General features: G+C 41.3%; 3 protein-coding genes across 3 annotated transcripts; all 3 read right to left on the reverse strand.

The window, feature by feature from the left end:
- Positions 1-3306: 3306 nt before the first annotated feature.
- On the reverse strand, positions 3307-5814 carry LOC104449727 (probable inactive receptor kinase At5g16590). The gene is made up of 2 exons (XM_010063970.3): positions 4185-5814; positions 3307-4068 (listed from the first exon to the last, which is right to left on the reverse strand). Exons 1-2 carry the CDS (start codon positions 5542-5544, stop codon positions 3485-3487), a joined length of 1944 nt encoding a protein of 647 aa, XP_010062272.2. The 5' UTR covers positions 5545-5814; the 3' UTR covers positions 3307-3484.
- A 1692-nt stretch (positions 5815-7506) lies between these two features.
- Positions 7507-9171, reverse strand: LOC104449729 (plasmodesmata-located protein 7). Its single transcript, XM_010063971.3, has 3 exons — positions 8413-9171; positions 7952-8062; positions 7507-7841 (listed from the first exon to the last, which is right to left on the reverse strand). The coding sequence occupies exons 1-3, from the start codon at positions 9128-9130 to the stop codon at positions 7834-7836; spliced, it is 837 nt and encodes a 278-aa protein (XP_010062273.2). The 5' UTR covers positions 9131-9171; the 3' UTR covers positions 7507-7833.
- Positions 9172-11644: 2473 nt separating this feature from the next.
- On the reverse strand, positions 11645-13621 carry LOC104449730 (nudix hydrolase 17, mitochondrial). Its single transcript, XM_010063972.2, has 5 exons — positions 13326-13621; positions 12932-13049; positions 12743-12826; positions 12240-12368; positions 11645-12138 (listed from the first exon to the last, which is right to left on the reverse strand). Exons 1-5 carry the CDS (start codon positions 13430-13432, stop codon positions 11965-11967), a joined length of 612 nt encoding a protein of 203 aa, XP_010062274.1. The 5' UTR covers positions 13433-13621; the 3' UTR covers positions 11645-11964.
- Positions 13622-23266: the final 9645 nt, after the last annotated feature.

The raw sequence follows: 23266 nt of genomic DNA on the forward strand, positions 1-23266 counted from the left end.
CCAACGGCTATCTTCACACCACCGTCGGTTGCAATAATCAAACAAAAATCGATTGGTTTCATTTTTACTATACATTTACATCATGCATATTGCACAATGTGCAATAATTTGTGGATGCTAGTTTTCTGTATATATATAAAAACGTGTTTTGATTTTGAGTAATTATGATTAACTGTATCGATCGATTGTGTTAATATAAAAATATTAGTAAAAAAATTAAAGAATGGATCATCAATTTATTTTCTTATTTGAAGTGTTCTAGTCTATGGGAACAGAGCCTAAGTCTTGCTTGAAATAATTTTTGTGCCAAAGAATAAAGGTGGGATTTAATACCTAAGATTGACCCAATTGGACCGTCGGTTCATCGATGAAAAAGGGCGAATTGGATCGGTTTCACACACTTCGAACCGTTCAGGCGGTGGACTGGGCCTCCTTCATGGGTGGTGGCCCTGACCCGAGACTGTTGCCAGAGGGGATGGCCCTCAAACGGGTCTTGGATTTGGGCCTTTTAATAGATGGGCTTTTTAGCTAAGTAGCAAGCCCACGTTCTTCTGGGGCGCGGGGCTTTAATATGAAAATTGAGATGGAGAAGACATGGAGGAGATTCCAAGACGGAATGGGAGAAACTTTATCACATAGGGTGTATCATATGTAATAAATTGGACCTGAATTATCGAAATGCAAGGTCGTGCTGGGAATTGCTAGATCTGATGGTCTTTATTCATTTTAGTACATATAGTCAATTTATTGATAGTTTTTTTATTTTTTATTTGGTAAAGGTCAATTTACTGGATAATTTATCTAAAAGATGAGTGAATTTTGTAACACTGCAATACCGTACTTTGCAAATTAAAAGTAACTAAAGTTCACAAAAATTATGGGTATTATTAATATGAAACCTTGGCTATTCCTATTTGCTTTAGAACAAAACTACCGATTCCAAACAAAATGGAACTAACCAGTTCGATTTCGATTTGGTATTATGGTTCATCGCCCTTCTTCTTTTTTAAGACAATGAAGCCAACACGAGTAAAAATATCCTGAGCATACAAAATATCTATAATCCTCATGAACATGATACACATGACCTAAAACCCAAGTGGCGGTGATCCCCTACATCGCACGAACACTCCACATAATACAAGTCTAGGCTGGGTTGACAGTGCATTTTTCTAGAATCAAATTAGTCTGGTTCAGTGACTGAATTTCATTCATGCCCAACACATACGTAAAAAAAATAAATCCTCAATTTCATCCATCCTTGTCCTGGCGGTCTCGCCAGGGTCCTTAAATGGGTGTCCTCTTTTGTATGGCTGTGGAAAGCTAAAGGAACCTAACAGTCCCAACAAACTCACTTTCGGTTTAAGACAAGCAAGCCGGTTTCTTAACTAAAAGCAGGAACAGATCAGAAGAATGTCGTGAGAGATAATCAAAAGCAAAAGCAAAAGCGACGGGTCGTAACTGGAAAGAAACAGTCGCTGTCTCGCAGAAAGAAAACCGCTCCATCCTGCCCAACGGATCAAGGTTGCCCGCAAAGCAAAGGTCCATCTTTAGAGGACTTTTTATGCATTCTACTTCTTTTAATATATCGATGACGATAGTAGCCTTTCTCATATCCAGCGCGCAGACATGGTACATATTCATCGAAATAAAGATCGCCCGATTGGCTCGGTAATGTCGGGTTAGCACAATATTGGATACCCATCGAACGATGACCTTCTCTCTTGAGAAAAATTACCAAACAAGTCTTTAATTTATTGTAATTGTTTCAATTCAATCATAATTTTTTTGTCAATTCAGTCCTAAACTTTTTATATTTATACCAATTCAATTAATTCAATCAATTTTGATCCGTCAACACTAACGTGACATTTTAAAAATAATATTTTAATATTTTTTGAATTTTCTTCTTTAATTATTTCCCTCTTCCCTTAAGGCTAGCTCCCGCGGCCCATGAAAGGGCATTGTGGAGAAAAATTATTAAAAAAATAAAAAATTAATCAAAAATCATTTTTAAAATGCATCCTCAACGCGCCCGGCCAAAATTGGCGAATGGACTAAACTGGTATATATGCAAAGGTTTATCACTGAGTTGGCAAAAAGAAAAAAGTTTATAACTAAATTAGCACAATTATAATAGATTTAAGACTTTTCTCATGATTCTCCATTTGTTCTCATCATCTTGATTATGCAATGAGAACAATAGATAAAATTCAATTGAGCTCGAATTTGAAGTCAAAGTGAAAAACATTTGTTTCATGCTTCATTGGATCAAAGGAAAAAAGCCTTGTTTGATTCGTTAATAAAGCATTAATAGTAGGAGTGATCAATTCCAAGGTGAGTAGATTCCAGATCTAGATCCTATATTCTACCATATTATAACTAGTTCCCTTTTTTTAAAACCTTATATCATATCATGTTTGCATTAGACCTATTTTGGAACACTATTTTTCCGATCCGATTCCAAGGTTTACACTGTTTGCATTAGAACCTATTTTGCAACTGTCCGATAACCTATATGGTTTTGAATTTTACATAAATACGCGAGAAAAATCCTCCTAATTTGTATTAAAACATTAAGCACAAATAATCAATAAATACATGAATTTTTTTTACTAAACATAAAACTAAAGATCCACAAAACTAATTATCATAAACAATATCACAAGGCAAAGTAAAATTCTAATATTGCATAAACATTAGTAGTGAATATGAGTCTAATATTTGTCTCATTCCCACTATAGAAAGTCGTTCATTTATCTAAAACAGTTAACAAATCTTTTTGTAACACAAGTAAAAACCAATTCCAAAACTAGTCCAATCGGTCTGGTTCCAGGTGGCCTTTACTTGGAATCACGAACTAAACCGATTTTAACCAATTCCCAAAAATGAAACCGATTCTTGGACCAGTTCAAACGGGGATCGATTCAATTAGAAACTTGTTCCTGAACCTGTTTTCCAGATAGTTTGGTCATGTTTTTGAGTAAACCCGGTCCAGTTGCACATGTATGGCATATGATATTCTTCAATGTGCTTGTGTCATCATGTATATTAACTTAACTTTTAATAGCTTACTAACTAAGCTTTTCTTATTTAAGATGAACGAATCTGATGTCAACGATTTCATACGAGGCTAGCCAAACAAACCAGCAAATTATCAGGTCCTAATTGCTCCTCCAAAAGCAGGAAAATGATTTTTTTTTTTTTTTTTTTTGACAAATTGGAACTGCAGGTTAAATTCTTTTGAAGAGATAAGAAGCCCCAGAAATCCCAAAAACAAAAACTAAATAAACAACTTGAGAGAAGGAAGAAATAGCAAAAAAGAATTTACAATTTGACTCAAATTTTCAAACCCCCCCAACACCAATGTTTTGCTGCCGAATCTGATCATCTCCAGTTCTTTAAATGCAGACTCAGAATGCAATTCAATCAATCGAAAAATCATTCTAAAAATGAACCTGAAAACACATTTAACAGATTGATCCTAGTCTTCTTCTTGAAAAGAATGAAACTGAGAGAAGCTCTCCATCCTTTTGGTCAGCTGTGCCATGGAGGGCCTCTGATCAGGACTCTGTTCAGTGCAATCAATCCCAATCTGCAGCATTTGTATCATGTCCTCCTCCACATTCTGGTACCTCAGGAGCTCGGCATCGAACACCTCGGCAGTCGGGTCTTGCTCAACGGCCCCCCGGACCCACCTCGGGAGGTCCACCCCATCCTCGGCCAGCAGCGACATCAAGGGAGCCTTCCCTGTGACGAGCTCCAGGATTAGCACACCGAAGCTGTACACGTCGGCCTCCTGGGACACAATCCGAATGTCTATCACTTCGGGGGCACGGTACCCATGGAACCGGCTCGGGGAGACGGCGGGGCCGGCGAGGCGGGCGAGACCGTAGTCGGAGAGGCAGGGCTCGTATAACTTGGTCAGGAGGACGTTCGACGACTTTATGTTCCCGTGGGAGGCCCCGGGACCCCATGAGTGGATGTGCGCGACCGCCTGTGCGGTCCTGAGCGCAATGCGACACCTTGTGTCCCAACTAAGCGGTGTCCACCCAACGCCGTTATCATCTATCATCAAGAAAATCATCACGGAATTATTCGGCGTCGACAAAGAAAACAATGCGCTAAACTCTATGATTAACAACCCAACATAAGTACACAAAACATTAACGTCAGATTCTTACCGTGCAATAGAGCAGACAAGCTTCCTGTGGGAATGTAGTCATAAACCAGAAGCTTCTCACCTCTGCTATAATAGTAAGCCACCAAAGGCACCAAGCCCTCGTGATTCATCGATCCGATTTCCTTAATTTTTTCTCCGAACTCAATCTCGGAATCACTCACGTCCTTCAGCCTCTTCACGGCCACGGTGATTCCGGCCCCCAGAGAAGCCTTATAGGTCGTCCCGAAAGTCCCCTTCCCTAGAACCTCAGCTGAAGCCGTCAACAGGTCTTCCAAGCCGAACATCTTCTCTCGTTGCTTCCTTATGAACACCATGCTGTTAAACCCGCTAGCATCGCTAGTTTTCCCGATGGCGCGATTGCCAATTTCGGGTTGCTTCGGAGCTTCGGCCTTTTTCGAATTGTCGCGCTTCTTCTTGCCACTCCTCACGCAGCATATCAATAGAACGATCACGAGGACCAGCAACAATACCAGCAAGGAAGCCACTGCGATGCTCGCAATCGCTCTGCGGGACAACTTATGACCAGCGGTCGCCGCTGTCACATTGCAAGGGCTCAGGGGCTTCCCGCAGAGCGAGTTCCCCTCAAAAGCGCTCTTAGGCATGCCCGAGAATGGGGTCGGAACAGCCCCGCTCAGCTGATTGAACGAGACGTTGAACTGATCAAGCCTCAGATTCAACTCTGGAATCGACCCGGTAAAGTTATTCTGTTCTAAATACAGAACGGTCAGCCTGGAGAGGTTATTGAACCGCGTGGAGATCACGCCGTCGAACTCGTTCAGAGCTAGATTCAAGCGGACCAGGCTCTGCATGGAGAACAAGAAGTCCGGCAATTGGCCAGAGAATTTATTGCCCTGCAAGTAGATGTTTTGAAGAGAGGAGAGGCCGGCGAGGTCGGGAGGGAGCGAGCCGCTCAGCGAGTTGAACCGGAGAGACAGGGTCTGGAGTCCCGTGAAGTTGCCGATGACGCCGGCCGGCAGCTCGCCGCGTAGGCCCATCCCGGGCATCCGTAGCTCGACGACTCGGCCGAGGGCACACTTGACGCCTTCCCATGAGCACGGGGAGGCGGAGAGGTTCCAGAGGAGGGGGCGGCCGTGCAGGGCGGAGCGGAGGGCGATGAGGGCAGCTCTGTCAGAGGCGAGGTCGGAACTGGCAGGGGAAGAGCAGAGGCAGAGCAAGAGGAGGAGGAGGACCGGCGGCATGGGCAGGGCGGCGGCGATGCTCTGTTTCATGGCGAGAGAGGACTTCGGATCAAGATATCGGCGAAGCAAGATTCCGGGGTTCTTGGTTTGACCATGTGAAATTATGGGGAGCAACCGACTTAGTTTTTGTAAGAACTCGATTGAGTTTCTGGTGAGGAACATCTAGTGTGGTAGTTGAGGTTTGATACGAAATGGTGGGAGATGGAGGAGTGAGTTGAAGGTGGACTTTTTAGATGGGGAAGATTTCTGAAAATCTTGATGTTGCAGGTTTTCTTGAAAGTTGGTGGAGGAGGAATGGCAACGTAACTGCGCCGGACAGAGAAGAGAAAGGGGCGAGGTGTTCGATTTTGTTCACCGTTACGTGTATCCTTCCTTCGTCTTTCGCTCGAAAGATGTAGGTCCGAATTGTCATTATTTTGCGCGGCGGAGTTATTACTGTATGATAATTGCTCCTTTACAGGACGGTCGACTTTCATACTCAGTATAACAAAATGCGTGGAGAGGCAGGTCCCGCTCCTTTATTGTTAGGGAGAAGAAAAGGGGGCCGAAAAAAGGGAAAACTCTCAGGGACGGTGGCGAGAAAATGACGCACAGACACTTTAAAATTCGAAAACTTGCACCATTTGCTTTAGCAATCAACGGACATGGTAGAAAAGGTGCACTGTGAAGGACTTCTGCCGTCCTTGAGAAATCACTGCTCTCGTATGAGTCTTATCTAGTTTCATTTTTCCGTACCTCTTATATAAAGTATTTGATCATACGAGTATTTGGAAATTTTTGATGGAAAGATTGAAATGCGGCGCAACAATCAATATTGAATGTCTGATGAGATAAATTAGGTTTATTATGATGCGACGGAGGAAACAATACCCAAATGAAAATCTTCAACCGCAAGAGTGGGTGCGGGACCTGTCGTGCCGAGGTTTCTTAACTCTTTGTCTGGTTGTGCACATGATTAAGCAATCTTGAGAAGGGAAGTTTCCAAAGTGGGGCCCGTCAGCTAATCCACATGATGCATAGAGATGGGCTGATGGGGGTTTGACCTTCTTTTGGTCGGGGAGTAAGGTAACGTTGACTTTTACCTTTCCACTCCACTAACAAAACCAACTCCTCCCTCACTTAAAATGAATAGGTTTACCTTTAATTCAATGTTTTGCCACGAAAAAAGAGACCTTTAATTGAATTGGGAAAGAGGCAGCTACTTATTTAGATCCTTTCACAATATCCAAAAGTTGTGAACACTTGAAAATGTACCCCCAATTTTTTGAAAAAGACTAATGACTATGAGGTGATATGTTTGAGAAAATATACAAATTCCGAAACAAAAATCTAAAACCTATTATGGTATAATATATTCCTTAAGAGAACAGTTTGGGGTCGAACAAGATTATTCGAAGTAGATAGGAACTAGGCCTAATGTATTGCATGGTGTAGTCATTAAGACATTGATGAATTTCTTAGGCTATTAATGTTTGAAGCTCATCTTTAACATATTTATTTTCTAAACAAAAGTTAACATGAACTAAAAACCTAAAAAAAAAAACTAATTATGTATGTATTTTATCCACGGACCTATTCGGGTCCTCATACAATTCGGAACCGATCAATCGGTTAAGGACAATACGGTTCCCGAATCTAATCTCCCAATTACTCACCCCCTAGCGGCTGCAATCTTGTCGACCGTTGTCAAGGCAACTGCCCAGAAGAGCAACACCACTATTCAATTCAAAACCTTCACGTGTCACAAAATATAGAAAGAGGAAAAAGGAAAAGGAAAAGGAAAGAAAAGAAAAAGAGACGAGATCCGAAATTAAACGTAGTGGCGTCCAAATACAGGAGGAATCGTAGATGCACCAACAGCCAGAGAAAATGCTTCGCGTCAATAGAAAGCGTCACTCCACTCTCTTCTTTTTTTCCCTTTCGTTTTCTCGTTTCGTTTCATCGCTGATACTCTCTATAATTTTTAAGAAAGAACTCCAATGTCTGATTAGATCTCCCTTCTAGGACTTTCAAGATTATCCCCAATAAAATTAAAATAAAAAAGTAAGGCAAATCAGGTTTCATACGCGTACTCAAGCCTGCGACAATATCTAACGGAACCAACATTTATATTGGCTTCGCGCGTCCTCCTTTCCCCCAAACCATCTCAATTGGGCTAAGCGGAAAATAATTATGCCAGGATGGGAATTTCTTACAAAGTAAAGAAGGAAAAATACCTCGTCATGGAAAAGTTAGGTGAAACCAAACGAGTGTAAAAATGGGAAATTTTTGCAATTAATCAATTGCATTACAACATCTTCACGCGCACTACAAATCGAAGCTTTGCCTTATTTTGAATCCTTTCCAAATGAATTGTTTGATCAAATGCATCTTCGTTTCTTTTCCTCAAACGTCTCGGACAGGAATAGAGTCGAACACGATGGCGGATCTTGCCCAAATATCCCAACTTCGCTATTTACCTGCCACAAGGAAAACGAAAACAAAACACCAGCGAATTATAGTCTCTTTTTATTGAATAATCGAAGGCATGTTGTGATGTTTTTTGGTGTTCTTTCGTGGAGATGTTTACCTCTTGAAAACACCGTCCTTACGAAAGCGAGGAAAATGATGAGCAGCACAACTCCGCCTAGCATGCCCACGATGATCGCGAACGTCTTCGGGCCTCTGTCCTTCGGTTTCCCTGCATTTCAAGAACGGAATCGCATAGATAACACTGGTCTAAATTACTCAAGTCGATCGGGCGACCGTCTTCTGTTTTCTAAAGAACTGTTTTCATGGCATGCTAAACAAGATCGTCGTCCAGGAAGTCAGATCCTTTCGCAGCAGCTTAAACCATGTTTTTTATGTCGATGGTTTGGGCCAAATGGTCGTGTCTTTGCACTTTGGTTGGGCATTAGATGATGCAGATTTGGTTGGTTAGTAGTGATGTCGTATCTATGCTACTGCATTGAACGCATTCGTGAAGTATCACCTGATCTAGCGTGAAAAAAAAAAAAAAAAGCACAAGAAAATAGAGAAGCGATCGCTCACCGCCATCATTCCCCTTGGAGAACGACTGTGCCCCGTTTGTTGAGTACCTAGCATAGCACTTGCCCAGGAACATGTCGCCGTATGCCGCCGCGCCGCACACGCCTTTCAGCTGCCCGATCGCCTCCCCGACACAATCCTGGCACTGCCCCGTGCTCAGATCGCCCACGCACTGGGTCATGGCCAAGACTTTCCCCGACCTGCCCACGCGGTAAGGGCCCCCTGCGCTCGCGAGACTTGCCAGGACCGCATCCCTCTGGCCCATCGCCTCCGCATCGTACCCGTCCGAGGGCCCGCACCATTTCCTCATCCCGGTCTTGTCCTCCACCCCGAGGAAGGTGTCATTGTCGTACTTGACGTAGCACCCCTGCAGCTGCACCACACCGCCGCATGAGTGAGAGCAGAAGGACCCGACCTGGCTCACGGCACGGGCCACGCACTTGGCGCACTCGGGCATGGACAGGTCGCCCCGGCACTGGAAGAGCCCGTAGACGACGTCCTGTGGGCTCGAGCCCACGATGGTGAACTTGTTGTAGGATGAGTAGGTGGCCGAGTTGACGAGCGAGGTGAGGAGCGAGTTGACGTTCCACTCGTAGGCCGAGTCGGGGGCGTATTTCAGCTGAGAGCAGCCTTTATAGAGGAACGAATCGGTGTAGGAATGCGACGGAACAACGAAGATGGTGATGATCAAGAGGGAAATGAGTTTTGCTGTTCCAGACATGGTTGCACATCTAGAGAGGAGGGGAAGTGCTGCTGGGCCTTCTTTAACTTTCCATTATGCAATGCAAGATTCTCGGCTCAAATAAGTCGAGCGAGACTGTAAGGGAAGGGCAGCTTTTGCTTTATGGTAATTTGTATATGCTTACTTTGAATGTGTTAAAAGTTGCGAGAAAGACAGAATCCTAGTTGGATATCTTTAGTTGATTCCCTTTGTTGATTGTTTGATTAATTTAATCACTTGGGTATATGAGAGTGACGTGTCTTGTGTGTCGAGAGTGTCGTAGATGAAGTGTGAGGTGAAAAACTGACTATTATTGAACATAAAGAGGGACGTCGGCACAAATTGTTAGTGCAAATTGACTCACTACTCAATGGTTCTTGATTTTGTGCATTGTCAATGTGCAATTGTTTTGTTTCCTTGAAGGGTGCGGCAACCACAACGCTACTGTTGGCTAATAAGATGTGTCAAGGAAATGCAATTGAGTTATAAAACATTAAAAAGTATAATCAATTCTAAAAACTTATCAAATTTATGCAGTCGGTCCTAAGAACTTGTCAAGTTAATATAATCATGTCATAAAACTTGTCAAATTAATATAATCAAATTCTTCCATTAACTCCATACAACTTGATACTAACAAATGTTAAGACTTAATTACACCAAATTAATAAATTGTAAATAAATTGGAAAACTTAATTGCACAAATTTGACAAGTTTTAAAACTTAATTGTACTTTTTTGAATGTTTTACAATTTAATTGCATTTTTATGATAAGATTTATGATTTGATTGCACATTTTGAAAGTTTTAAACTCGATTGTAATTTTTAAGATTTATAGTGCACTTATTCCTATTACTTATATAAGAATATTGTAAGACTCGTATGTTAAATGGGTTTATTAAATAATGTGATAGACTTGAGTCGAGCGCTCAAATAAAGTCAATAACAGAAAGCTTTCACGAATCAAATGTAAAATACCTTTCTCTATATACCACGAAGAAATCGTTCAATGTAGTTTACTATTTCCTTATTGGGAATATCATTATAAGTGGAGGGAAAGAGAGAGACTGACTCACCACATGCAATGCAAGTTGCCAAAAAGCGAAGCGAAAAATGACCGACTAAAAGATAAACCAGACAGCCACTCGAAACGCCTTCGTCTTGTTACGTTTCTCTAGGCTAAATCCTTCAGAAAAAAGATCAGAAGGCGAAAGCGTTTCCTTTTTCCTCATCTACTTTTGCTTTCTGTCGAACATAAAGAGAGCCACTTTAACCCAAGATTTCTGTGCATAATTGAGCCCGATGGCATGGCCAGCACGATCAAAAGGGGCGGTCCCATAATTCATTGTATGGCTTTGCTTCGCATGAACTTCGTCCGGAAGTTTCCTCGTTTCAAAGTCGATCGGAAGGATTTGTGCTCTCTAAGTATCCAACCACTTCTCATTTAAAGAGGGTTTCCTCTAGTGCACATTTTTTTTCTTGGGCGCGGAGACCCAGCTAATGGTACTCCTTTTTTTCGATCTGGAGCTGTTAATTTAGATGACCGTTGGGGACTTCTTTTTTTCCGTGACGAGCGGAAGCTTTGTCGAGTGAGTAACACACATGAGAAAAAAATAATCAATTAAATCACTTATAATAATGAATGAATGAAAAGTATTTTCATCATTCATAAAATCATTCAACCGTACAGTCAATAGTAAGAACATTTTTTATTGGTCAAATTATTTGAAACGATATTAATTCATTTTTTGTGAAACAAACAATACTATTAATTAAGGGATAATTAGGCCAAGAGGATGGTTGTGGCAAGAGAGGAAAGAGAAATGTTAGCCCGCTCGCGGTTACAAATGGGCCGAGCCGGCCCATTTGTTACATGTGTCGTGACAGGGTCCATTTGTGCCCATTTTCGCACAGGGCACATCTTCCTGCATTGCTGACGAGACGGCACATGCTAGTGGTTGATGGGGTCGATTTTTTAAATGACTCGCTATATTAGTTTAAATAAATGTTTGTGTTTTATGAAATAGTTGGGAACTTTCCTCAAATAAGATTCAAGAAAATTAAGATGACGAGTGCCTGACTAAATTATCACGTTAGCATTTTCATCCAAAATTAGGTTGGTCGGAAGAATTTAATTGTTGCAAGAATGTTTGAGATTAAATTGACACGGTTGAAAATTTTAGAATAATGTACAGTAAATTTAGACTTATAGGATAATTTCCATTATTATGTCAAGTCATAAAATGTTGGAATTGGAAAGTGTGGTGTGGAAGATAAGCAGAGAGCCGATGTAGTTCAGCCTCTCCTGTTATCGTGGGGATGCATTAGCACCGCAGATGCTCGTAATCCCTCCGCTTCGGGGAATGGACTCGGAGAGCTGGCCAGACGCTTCTGATACACAACATTTCAGAGCAATATTCAGCTTACTCGTGCTGCTCTGTTTACAGCTTTCAATTCGTAAAGTTCGCGAGGACCAAAAGGATGGAAAAAGACCGAAAGAAGCGGTCGATCCAATCAACGGCGAAATTGTGCCACGCGACACGCTGCAGCGCAGACTTTTCATCGGCCAATTTGATTTCGATGGGACTTTACAAACTCTATAGTAAACAGAGGAGACGGAGTAAATTCTCTACTCTGAAGAAGACAGGCGACGGTATACAACCACCTGAAATTAAAACTGGGCGAAGCGATTTCTCGGATCCTTTCACCATGAGAAACAATGCTATACAATTTGCCTTGAACACATGGATGGACTCGCTCCCGAATCTCTAACAGCTCCTACGGCCTGCCTTAGTATCTAAACGACACAACTTCACATTTCCTCCCCTCAGTGATCACTTCGATCCTATATACGTGGGCCTGATCGAGCAATGTCGTAGCGAGGGACAATCTCCTTCCTTAGATGCGGGGCGATCTCCATCCTTAGACGTGAGACGGTTCACTAGAAGGTCCAGGGCATCCTTCATCCACCAGTGCTGACATACCTCTCCAGCTTCTCTCACATTCATCTGCATCGACCATTCATTCCATTTATCAGATTCGCCCAATAATCTACTTACGTTAGTACCCGCATGGGAAGTAAAGCTTTTTTTCCGGCACGAGCTCTTACCCAGTATCTTTGACGGACGTTCTTCTCTGGCCAGACGTCCAGCTGCTCGTTCACCAGCAACGGGAACATGTGTCCTTCGTAAACCGCGTCCTGGCTCTTGCTTTTGAAACTCCATTTGCCTAATTTGCTCTGCAACACAAGGAAGGAACACTCAGTTGACTTTCCCAGAACTCCACCTATTCAGATTTTCTGTTCAAGCTACTCAAGTACAGAACGACGAATTGGGAAATTTCAATTCAAGAAAAGAGGCTAATTTCAAAGGGAAATGCCGGCCCTGTTCCATCAGAGTTCAGCTATTCAAAATTAGAGAGATCCGTGGGCTGCCGACATCAAAACGGATACATATCAAGAACTCGATAGGGTTTTGACTCCTAGAGGTCAACGCTCACGTGCAGATATTAATCTTCTGTGAAATTTCAGGATTTCTTGTTCTTGCGCAACTCAAAACTTCTATCCTTGAAAAATCTTTTTGTACAGCAAGCCTGTTGTATGAACTCGCTCACCTCAATAGTACCACGGACGCCGGCTTCCTCCACGGTCTCCCGCAAAGCTGCGGCTTTCATGGATTCATCCTTCTCCCAACCCCCCTGAGACGAACAAACCAAGAACAACAAGCACGGGTGAGATTAACAGTCAATCACTAATCGAACCTGCGAAAACCGTGCCGCTCGAAATGGGTAGATCCTTCATACCTTGGGGAACAAGAGACCTTTCCCTTTCTGGGAACTTATGACAAGCACCTCCACTTCGTCTTCTTCCTCGCCCGCCAAAGAATCGTCTTCTCTGCTTTTGTATCTGTACGGAATGCACCTGCAAGTAGTTCGGCACAGAACCGAGACCAAGAACGAGCCCGTTTAGTACACTTTCAAGAGGCTCGAAAATGCAATTCCCTAGGATCATTCCAAATTGGTTCTCGATCTATTCATCGATTCGCATGACGACACGGACATTAAACCTCATCTTCCTCTAATAAACCAGACTCTACTCTGTTCTGGGTAACCCATCAGTAGCGGTACCGAATCAGACATCAATCTCCACACATATTCTCACAGAGAGCGAGAGAGAGAGAGGGAGAGAGAGACGAACCCGACGACTTGGCGAGAGCCTTGCTTGCTGTACCGCTGCAAGTGCCGACCGGTGCGAGACACCAGGGTGGGGGTGACCATGCTTTCTTGGGACACCAGAGCGACCATGTCTGCTACTTTGTAGCAACACCCTTCTTCCAAGATTCGGATGACACGACACGAAAGCGAAGAACGCCACACGGAGAGCTGAAATCGCCGTTGCAGTACTCGTTCTCGAAGAGCTTTGGGAACGATGAGCGAGGAGATAAGCCCGAGCACACAGCCGTTTTAATAATGGCGACGGTGATGGAAAGGGGGGTGGGGGCGAAGACCTTAGAAGATCCAGAAAAGCGAGGCCTGGGGGTATTCTTTAATTAATTATTTGGGCGCGGGGCCCGGCGTTAGTTTCGGTCTTGTCGTGGCCTTAGGGCAAAAGGGTAAATTCGGGAGGGGCGTGGGGGGGACCGCTTTGGGGATCGTGTGTGGAATTCGCCCTCTCCTCGTTTGGGAGGCGGTCGAAGACGACGTGTCGCTGACGCGTCACGTGACATGTCGCGTTGCGCCGGTTTCGTCCTGTCCGTCAAAAACCAATTGCTAGTTGCTTGCTGGCGCTGGCCCCACCGCGGGACGGGACGGGGACGGCGAGTGTTTCCGACGTGGACAAAGCTAAGGCCAACCAGCGGAGTTGGCCTGGTTCAACGGGAGAGAATCGTTTCGAGAAGATACCCCCGTATAAACTCATCTACTGAATGTCGACCCAAAGAAGAAAAAAGAAACTCTCTCCATGGATGTCGGGAAAGCCACTTTTTTGGAGCGACTCCCATGGAGTTGCGTTCCCATCCATGAAATTCAACTCGAATTAATACATGGACCCCTAGAGAAACCAGGGGCCGTTGATGCGTCGACCCCATTCGGTCAAAAGCTATGGGTGATCCGCTTTTTAAGTGGACCGGTTCTCATCTCAAAATCAAGAATTGGTTTGAAAGGACCAATTTTCAATTTTCGGAACCGAGAATTGCACATTTGGTCATAGGAATGGGAAACGTTCTAGTGCAAAAAAATGGTTGAAGAACCATTAAGGGTTTCAAATTGTAACTCAATAAAGTGAATGAACATTTAAAGGTATCCAAAAAACAGAGGAAAACTCACAAACTCCTCCCATGACCGAGAAGGTAGTGATGGTGAACTTGTGGTTGCTCTAGAGTCTACGCCACAACAATGCACACAAAATGTAATTAAAAAAAAGAGAAGAAGAAAGAACTCAAAATGATTGGACAAAATAATGGACAAGAAGATTCGCGAGATGTGGATGGATGGAGAAATGAGCTTGAGACAATCGAAGAAGAAGGAGATGGAAGAATGAGTTTTGGCTTCTTTGCCAATGTCGAAGTAGAGAGCGAGCTGCAAGAAAGAAGCACAAGACTTGAGTGAAGAAACTAGAAAAGGGGCAAATGGCAATTAAGGTTTGGAACTTGACGTCTCTGCAAGAGTGCGCTACATGAGCAAAAGGAGAGAGACGCTAATTAAGGTAATCTAATTAGTGATTTCAAAATGAGAGAGAAGCTAATTAAGGTAATCTAATTAGCGATTTGAAGTGAAATAGGGCAAACTAGAAATCAAGATTTTTATTTTTGTAAAAATTAGAATTGATATATATATATATATATATATATATAGGCTGGTTGCATGACGTCACAGCTAAAATCAAGAATGGGACTAATAGTCCCCAGTTCTAATTTTTGGCAATCGAAAACCACCTCGAACGGGCCATGTTTGGTCGGTTTCCCTTGCTCACTCCTCCCTAATGAAGGTTGTCACGATCCTTGAAATCAGTTCGTACGATGAATAACTAATAAATGAAGCCCGAGTATCCAACTCGAACTTGTATCGAGTTTTGGATGGCCTATAACATCGATATCAACAAGCATCGGATGTTTGAAACTTTTTGGACCCTCAAAACTTTAACAAGATACTATAAAAGATAATTCATATGTTGATACTTTCATAATATTGTAAATGCATATTTACTCATCCCCTTATTCGATGGTTACGTGAGATGTTTAAATCACGTCCAATAGGATATCATATAAAGCACTTCATGTGTCTCTCCACTATATATATAAATCCAAGAGATCCCTTCTTCTTCTTTCTTTTAGCACGTAATGCGTCCGGTCCCGCGAACTAAACTTTGCAAACGCCTCGTTCTTTTCTCCGCGGTAATCCGATAAGGTAACCTACAAAAAGTACGAACTGATGGCAATGAGAAAAGGACCGGGGACTCGCATCGAGCCGATGAAATCATTTTACACCGCCATCAAATGGTAGCAGTGATGTGGAATTCTCTCCCGCGAAGCAACCCGGACCAGATTTTCAACTCCCGAAAGCGACGCGACCACCAAAACCTGGAAATTTTCACGCACGGATTCTTGTCTTTTTGGGGCGCCGCTCTTGCGCTCAATGATTGTTGTGAGGAAGGGATCCATGTTTTCTAGAACGGGCAATGTGATGATCGTGTTCGAACCCTGGTATGAACGAGGGCGATCCTAGATCCGGTTTGAAGTGTCAATCCCACGAGTCTACGTCTTAAAATATCCTAAACATCTTAATCGTGTCGCCGGAGATTCCAAAGCATACACATTGCAATATTCATAGCCCGAACTTTTTTTTTTCCTGTGTTGCTAAAACTTTAAAGTTGTATCAACTTCACAAAAGAAATCATTAAATTTTAGTGCACCAGTACAAATTTAGAGTATTCTGTCGTGCTCAACACATATCTTTTCCTATATTTATTTATTTATTTATAGCACCGCCTGACTTGAGGGTTTATGACTTTGGGCATCATCACATTACCTCCATTGTCATGAGCAATTGGACCATCATATCCCCTTAGTTGTTCTAGTCACTTGCCATTAATGCCCATGTATCGTGGGCCAACGACGAGGGATAAACTCTGGTAGCCATACATCAAACCAGACAGTGGAACTAAATTCAATAATAATATATTTCACAGATAAAATATAGGTGCTCCAAAACCTAGTGCAAGTTGGAGGATCCATCCTTACATATTTGTGAGATAAAAAAACGAGTTAAAATTCAGTAGGCTAAATTTCTAAATTTAAGGAAGGAGATCATTTTACCACTTGATTCGATATTAAATACAATAGCATGAATTTAAAATATTTGAATGCACAAATTGAAGGTGGGTAAATTTATCAATCCTCTTTCATGATATGAAATGAAAATAACATGACAACGTGGCAGAAAAATAAGTCACCCAAATTTAGTCTAACTCGTCTCTAGTCACAACTTATCTCACTATACGCACCTATTACACGGTGGCTCATCAACATATACAAACGAGTAATTAGTCTAACTCGTCTCTAGTCACAACTTATCTCAACTAATGAAGGATCGTTGCCACTATCTCATGAAAAATGGAATCAACTCTTATAGTCACGGCTTAGCCCATCCATCACTAGAAAATTACAAAAATAGTTTTAAACATATACAAATTTAGTTCTAAACATTTTTCTTACCCATTTAGTCATCAACTTTTTGGATTTGTGCTAATTCAATTTATCTAATCAATTTTAGCTGGTTGGTGCTAATGTGGATACCGGATGGCACCAATTATTTAGCGACACTAATATGGCAATTTTTTAATTTAATTTAATTTTTTTCCCTTTTCTTCTTCTTCTTCTTCTTTTTCTCTCTCTTTTCCTTCTTCCTCTAGCCAATCACCGGACAAGCCAAAGGGTAGGGCCTAGACCTCGTTGGCCACTAGTGAGGCTCGCCCTGTCTAGCACTAGCAAGGGCGAGCCTTGGCCACCTTGGCCAAATTTGGGCAAGCTTGACCTTGCCCACGACGACAAGGGCAAGCCTCACAAGTGGCTGGTCATCAGACTAGCTAAGTGAAATAAATAAATAAAATATATATTTAAAAAATTGACACGTCGCCATTGAAAATTGAGTAAATAAACTAAATTGACATAAATACAAAAGAATTAAATTAAATTGAGAAAAAAATGAATTTATAATTAAATTGACATGGTTATAATAATTATAATAAATTTAAAATTGTTTCGGTAATTTTCCCCTTCCATCACCGGTCTTCTCTACATCATTAAAAAAAAAGTACATCACTGTACACCCTCCTCATGATTACTCTAGCCACATCAGCCTATACGAGCAATAATATATAGGATGTCCTCCCCCACCAAGCAACCGACCCTGATCTTCTTCATCTACCGAAAGTGACTCCAGCACCAAAACCAGGAAATTTCACGCACAGCTTCCTCTTCTTCTTTTTTAGTAAAAGTTCACGCACAGCTTCTTTTGTCTCTGCTATTGCGCTCAACGATTGTGCAAGGATTATGTAATGAGGGCATCGCAGATATGGGCTCATAAAGAGGAAAAACGTTCATGCAATTACTTTTTAGGACAGTTTTGTTGTTTCGTTTCGACTTCAATTGATGTTCCAGTTTCGAACATAAAATGTCAATTTCGGTTGCTCACATTAGTCATACAATTAGTATAGTTTTAATTGTAATCATTCTATTTGATCTCGTAAATTTTATTTCGTGCAATCGTGCAACTTTTTAAATTTGTCAGTAATTAAATATTTTCATCAATATTGCTCCCACTAAACCGTCAATACTCATATAAATTAATGATGTGGATTGGTGATGCGATGGATAATGGAACAATGTCAATTGGTGATTGAAATCCAACAAGAAAGTCCTCTAGTTTTCCCGATTTGTCTTACTCGATGATCTTCTTTGGAAGCGGATGGACGGCAATCATAGATCCTCATTTGAAGAATAACAAATCATTCCAAGTCTTCAATAAGATAGATGGATGTTAGGAACTCGAAGCGCTACCGACGACAACTCAGCGCCATGGCCGTCGGCCGGCGATTCTGATGGATTACAGGCTCCATTTGGATATGATATCACAGACTATTTAGCTTCTGTGTCCATAAGGAATCAAAGATACAATCGACCTGACTTCTTCAGATAAGCATGCGCAAAGAAGGCGCACCCGGATTTACACATGCGGTGGATGGGAGAGAGTCAGAAAGCGAGCGATCGTGTCAAATTACCATATTAATCTCAACATATATATTATACTAATAGAGCAGCGACAATTATAAAGTTCCGTCAACTTTTGAGAAAATTACTAATTAAGTCATAAATTCCGTTTTAAATCTTTTTAATTTAGTCAATTTAGTTATAAACCTTTTAATGACTTGCTGTGGAGATTACTTAACTTCTTTTGTCTTTTTTTTGTCTTTCCCCTTTTTTTTTTATGTCAATGGCTAACGAGAGTTGGATCTGCTTGAGTGAGGGTCTCTCTCACCAGACATACGCAAGGGTCGGGTTTGCGTGGGCCTCACCTAAGCAAGGGTAAGCAAGGGTGTTGCCCAGGTGAGGCCGGCCCTAGAAAAGAAAAGGAAAAGAGAGAAAAAATGAAAAAAGATCAGAAATTTTTTAAGAAATTACAAAATTACATGTCACAGAAGATAGTCAATTTGCATGTTAGTGATTTCCGACTGACGTGGTCAGTCCGTGTATGTCCCATTTCAATGTCAACAAGAAATAATGCATAATTGCCACCTTTACAAGTGGCATTGGGTGCTAAAAAAAAAAAAAGTGGCATTGGGTTCACATTGGATGGTTACAGCACGATATCATTCGGGCTCGCTCAATTGCCACATAAAATTTCGCAAATATATTAATCGATTTAAAAATCCATTGGTGTTGCCTTCCTTGTCAATTTGAAAAATTATAAAAAATGGGGAAGAAGTCACTGTCGTATCCAAATTGGCCTAATTTTTGCAGGTTATAAAATGGGTGGTGGATCTGTTTTTGTGATGGCGACGATTGCGGCTTTTTCTCCGGATGGAAACCACGTAATGTGCGACTTTATGGAGTCGTTGTCCCAAGCTTAATCCCCTAAAAGGACCCCAACTGTACGTCAATTTTCAATTTTACCCCGATTCTTTCCCCCCCAAAAAAATCCCAAACGTTCACCATAATCCAAAAGGGCTTTGCCAAAGAGTAACCGTACGATATAAATCACAAATTTTTCAAAGAATGAATTTCATAATAATTTTTAATTATTTATTATTTTTTTGGTCTAATCACAGTAAATTAAAGATAATCACATAAACAATTCTCGATCTTAAATCTACCCCCACATCCAACCGTCCCTATTAATTTCTTTAAAATTGTCAACATCCAGACTAGTTAGGGATTTATTGTCAAAACTTGGGTCTTCATTAATACTCTTGTTTTTATAGAAATTAAACGAAAGTCTTCTAATATTTATAATTTTTAAGAAACGGTGATTTTTGAATGCGTGACCAGTTTAGAGTCATAGTGAAAGTTTGTTATTTTTAGATAAAAAATAAATAAATGAATATAGGGACGGAATTGATATTAAACTTAAAATTGGACTTTTTAGGGGAGAGGCCGGTTCTCCGACGTCAACTCTCTTTTCCGTATTTAATTATTTGTGAAGTCGTTTTCAGAGCTGAGGTGCCTTTTCCTTTTTCCCTTTTATTTTATTTTTCTCTTGTTTTATCCGCAGCTTTATTATTAGCTTTTCAGTCAGCGATTGAACCATTTTACTTGGCAGCTAGCACGCCTTAGAAACGAAGTGTCTACACAGTTTTTTTTATTTTTCACTTTTTAATTAATCCGAAATTTTTGAAATTTTCCACAGATACAAATATTGACACCTACATTGACGTATAATCTTTCCATAACATTTCAAATTTAAATTATATTTTAGATTTTTTCTTCAGTGAATTAAATCGGGAAAATTAGTCAAATAAAAAAACCTAATGACTATCTGAATAGTGGAAATTTAAGCGCAATTATGAACGTGTGAGAACAATGGAATAAATATTATAGAAATTCGGAAATCTCCCCATTTTCCTCTACACACGTATCAAATTCAAAGGGAGAGTTTAGTAGAGTGTCCGATATAATTTTATTTATTTTTTTGTCCAGAGAGATAATATAAGGTTTTTTTTTTTTTTTGAGCAAGAGATAATATAAGGTTCACCAGCTAAGCTTTTGACGCGAAAGGGAATAAAATATTCATAGTCCCTTTGACTTTAATCAGGCGTGCGATCCATTGTACACTAATTTTGAATGATCTAGCCAATATGTACTTTACATATTACTATAATTCACTAGAGTTTTAAACGTCTACGTTTGAAAGCAATGAGAAGGTTCTAGAGTGTGTGCACGCGCGCGCGTGTATATATATAAGTAGTGACAAAGTTTGGTCACATCAATAGTCTTATGTTTGGCCATGCCAAAAGTTTCTACGCTGCTTTCATAAGAAATAGACCGACTGGTTTAATCTTTATGAGAGGTATAGATGATGTATGCAAAACATAGTTTGACCTAAGAAGGGTGAAATTTGTGGATGCTATTCCCGTTGAATCATGATTACCAAGAACGACACTCCACATATTGCAGTCCATGTTTAATTTGGATATAATCATGAGGCGGGGAGATATTTACCCTATTAGTCCTAAACCTGTTGTAAGGATGTCTATTCAATCTTGAAGTTTTCAATTTTGCCAGGTAATCCTAAAAAATTGTGAAATTTCATGGAAGTCCTTCCGACCAATAGCCTTTAGGAATCATTGATAAATTGTGTACATCAACGTGTCATGTAAAACGGCCAACGATGACTAGAGGCCACATTATCAATATGCCGAAAAGATTGTAATAGAATTTCATGTGAAGGCTCACGATTATACCAGTAAATTGAAAAAAAAATTTAGGATCGAATTTGTAACTTTGTCAAGTAGCAGGTCATCCGCTAATTTGGAATATCCTTCCCACACATGTGGAGAGAAAAAAAGAAGTGATCAATCAAAACTGCTGGGATGGACAATGCGCAAAGTCTTGAAAGGCGACTATCTAGATACGCCTCTTGTTCATCGTGCGAAATTGTGATTTGAATTGACGTGCCATGTGATAATTCCTACGTGCAAATGGCCTCACAGTGCAAACGCGGTAATAAGTCGGCGACTCGCTTGGCCGCTAACTCTCGTATTACTTGATCCGTCCATACAACGAGAGAGAATTTTGAATGAGGTTGCTATTACCTATTGAGATGCGCTTCCTGTTCATAAAGAGAATACAACACAAAAGTCAAGCAAGCACCAAAATGGACCGGATGTACAACAGACAGAGAAAGAAGAGCCAAAAGAAAAAAGTTAAGCGCAACATCTCGTGGACGGACTAATCTCTAATAAAGATAAAAGCATCCCATATGCATAACATGACGTGTCGCCTCATATTCAATTCATGCATATACTAGTTTGCTTCACCATGTTGATATAGTTTTCTGTATCTCGATAAAAATATGAGTTTGTTTGAGGATTCACCATCACCGTCGTCAGGTGTATGGGATAAAAGAAAGAGTTTGTAAGGGATGGATGAGGGTAAATCAAAGCAAAGCAGTGTAAAACATAATCACAAGCTAATCGAGCATGAGAGGTTTGATAATATTCCCGGGAAATCCAATTTAGAAAGTGAAATTTTTATGTGAAAGCGACTCCATACAGAACGTACGATAACCTGTAAACGAGATAGGGTGATAACTACGAAAAATCAACACGAACGTCCTTTGTTACGAGCATCCCAAAATCCTTTCTCAAGAGCAGACAAAAACAATGGACTTTGGCCACCGGTCTTTTCCTATCCAAACCCAAGTTGTCGCATGCAGACGAAAGCGTTGGAAATTGAGGGGTTGCGTGGATCACGAGCGGTCGGCGAGATGTCGGCTGGCCGCTTCAGCCGTCCCACAGAAAACCCAGGATAAAAACTTCCCTTTAAAATTTCCGGGCCGTGACGACACGTCGGTCCGGAGTTCAATTCGCGGGTACCGAAAGCGTGCCGACGACCTGCTCCATAATCAAAATGATGAGAACAGGGGAGAAATTTCGCTTGCGACAAGGTGTCGAATCCGTATTGGTTGCGTGGGGTCGACTCCACGCAATTTCCATGCAACTTTCGAGAAATGATTAAGGCCAACATCGACGCACACCTGTCAGTTTCTAGATGGGGGACTCTAAAGATTCATGGCGCCACGATTGGCTGTTTCCACTGCTTTTGTAGCTGAGCAGATCAGAACTTACTTTTGCCCCGTTGTGAAACGATTGATGTGGATTGAAGACGACGGATGCGAGGGGATTTTTCGGTAAGAAAAAAAGCATTGGAAGAGCGGCGGTGACGGAGCAAAAGCAACTGGCCGAAGTATTCCCACACGGCAAGGCATGAGAAATGGTCGACATAGGAGTGCTTCAACCACTGTGCTTTTCCTAATTAGCGATGAGCGTTTAGGCAAAAAGTCCGAAAGATATCAATGAGATTAAATTCACGAGTTTGGGTGAAAGGGGCAGTACCGGGCCCACCAAAGAGGAGGTCTACATGGCCTTGCCTTCCATAGAACCAAACATGTACAGATGTATAATATCGTTTGTGCATAATAAACAAGCGGTGTGTGACTGTGTTCCCTCATTATATATTTTTGATTTGTCTATTTTGGGTTTGGTTTAAATGGCCAAATAGTTGATCTTCTTATCATCTCTGTATTTAAAGTGAACCTTGAACAACACATTGAATAAGCACCATCTCAAGAGGCACCTTTTATCGAACGTTACGGAGTGATGGATCTTCACACTTGCAGTGTAAAATCTATAATTTGAAAAGAGAAGAGGGAGTAGTTACGGCTGACCTTTCATGAAGAAGGGATCAATGAAATTGGGAACAAAGGAGCCTCAACTCAAGGGCAATGCAGTCTTTTGATCATAAAAATAACTTGTGGAAGAAAGCAATCTAGGCTTTGTGGAAAAAGAGTAGCCCTTTCTAATTGCGATTGACATGGCCTTCAAATGTCGTCTCATCATAATCAACGTGTCCCCCAATTGTTAGG

The sequence above is a fragment of the Eucalyptus grandis genome, chromosome 6, assembly GCF_016545825.1.
Source record: "Eucalyptus grandis isolate ANBG69807.140 chromosome 6, ASM1654582v1, whole genome shotgun sequence".
NCBI lineage: Eukaryota > Viridiplantae > Streptophyta > Magnoliopsida > Myrtales > Myrtaceae > Eucalyptus > Eucalyptus grandis.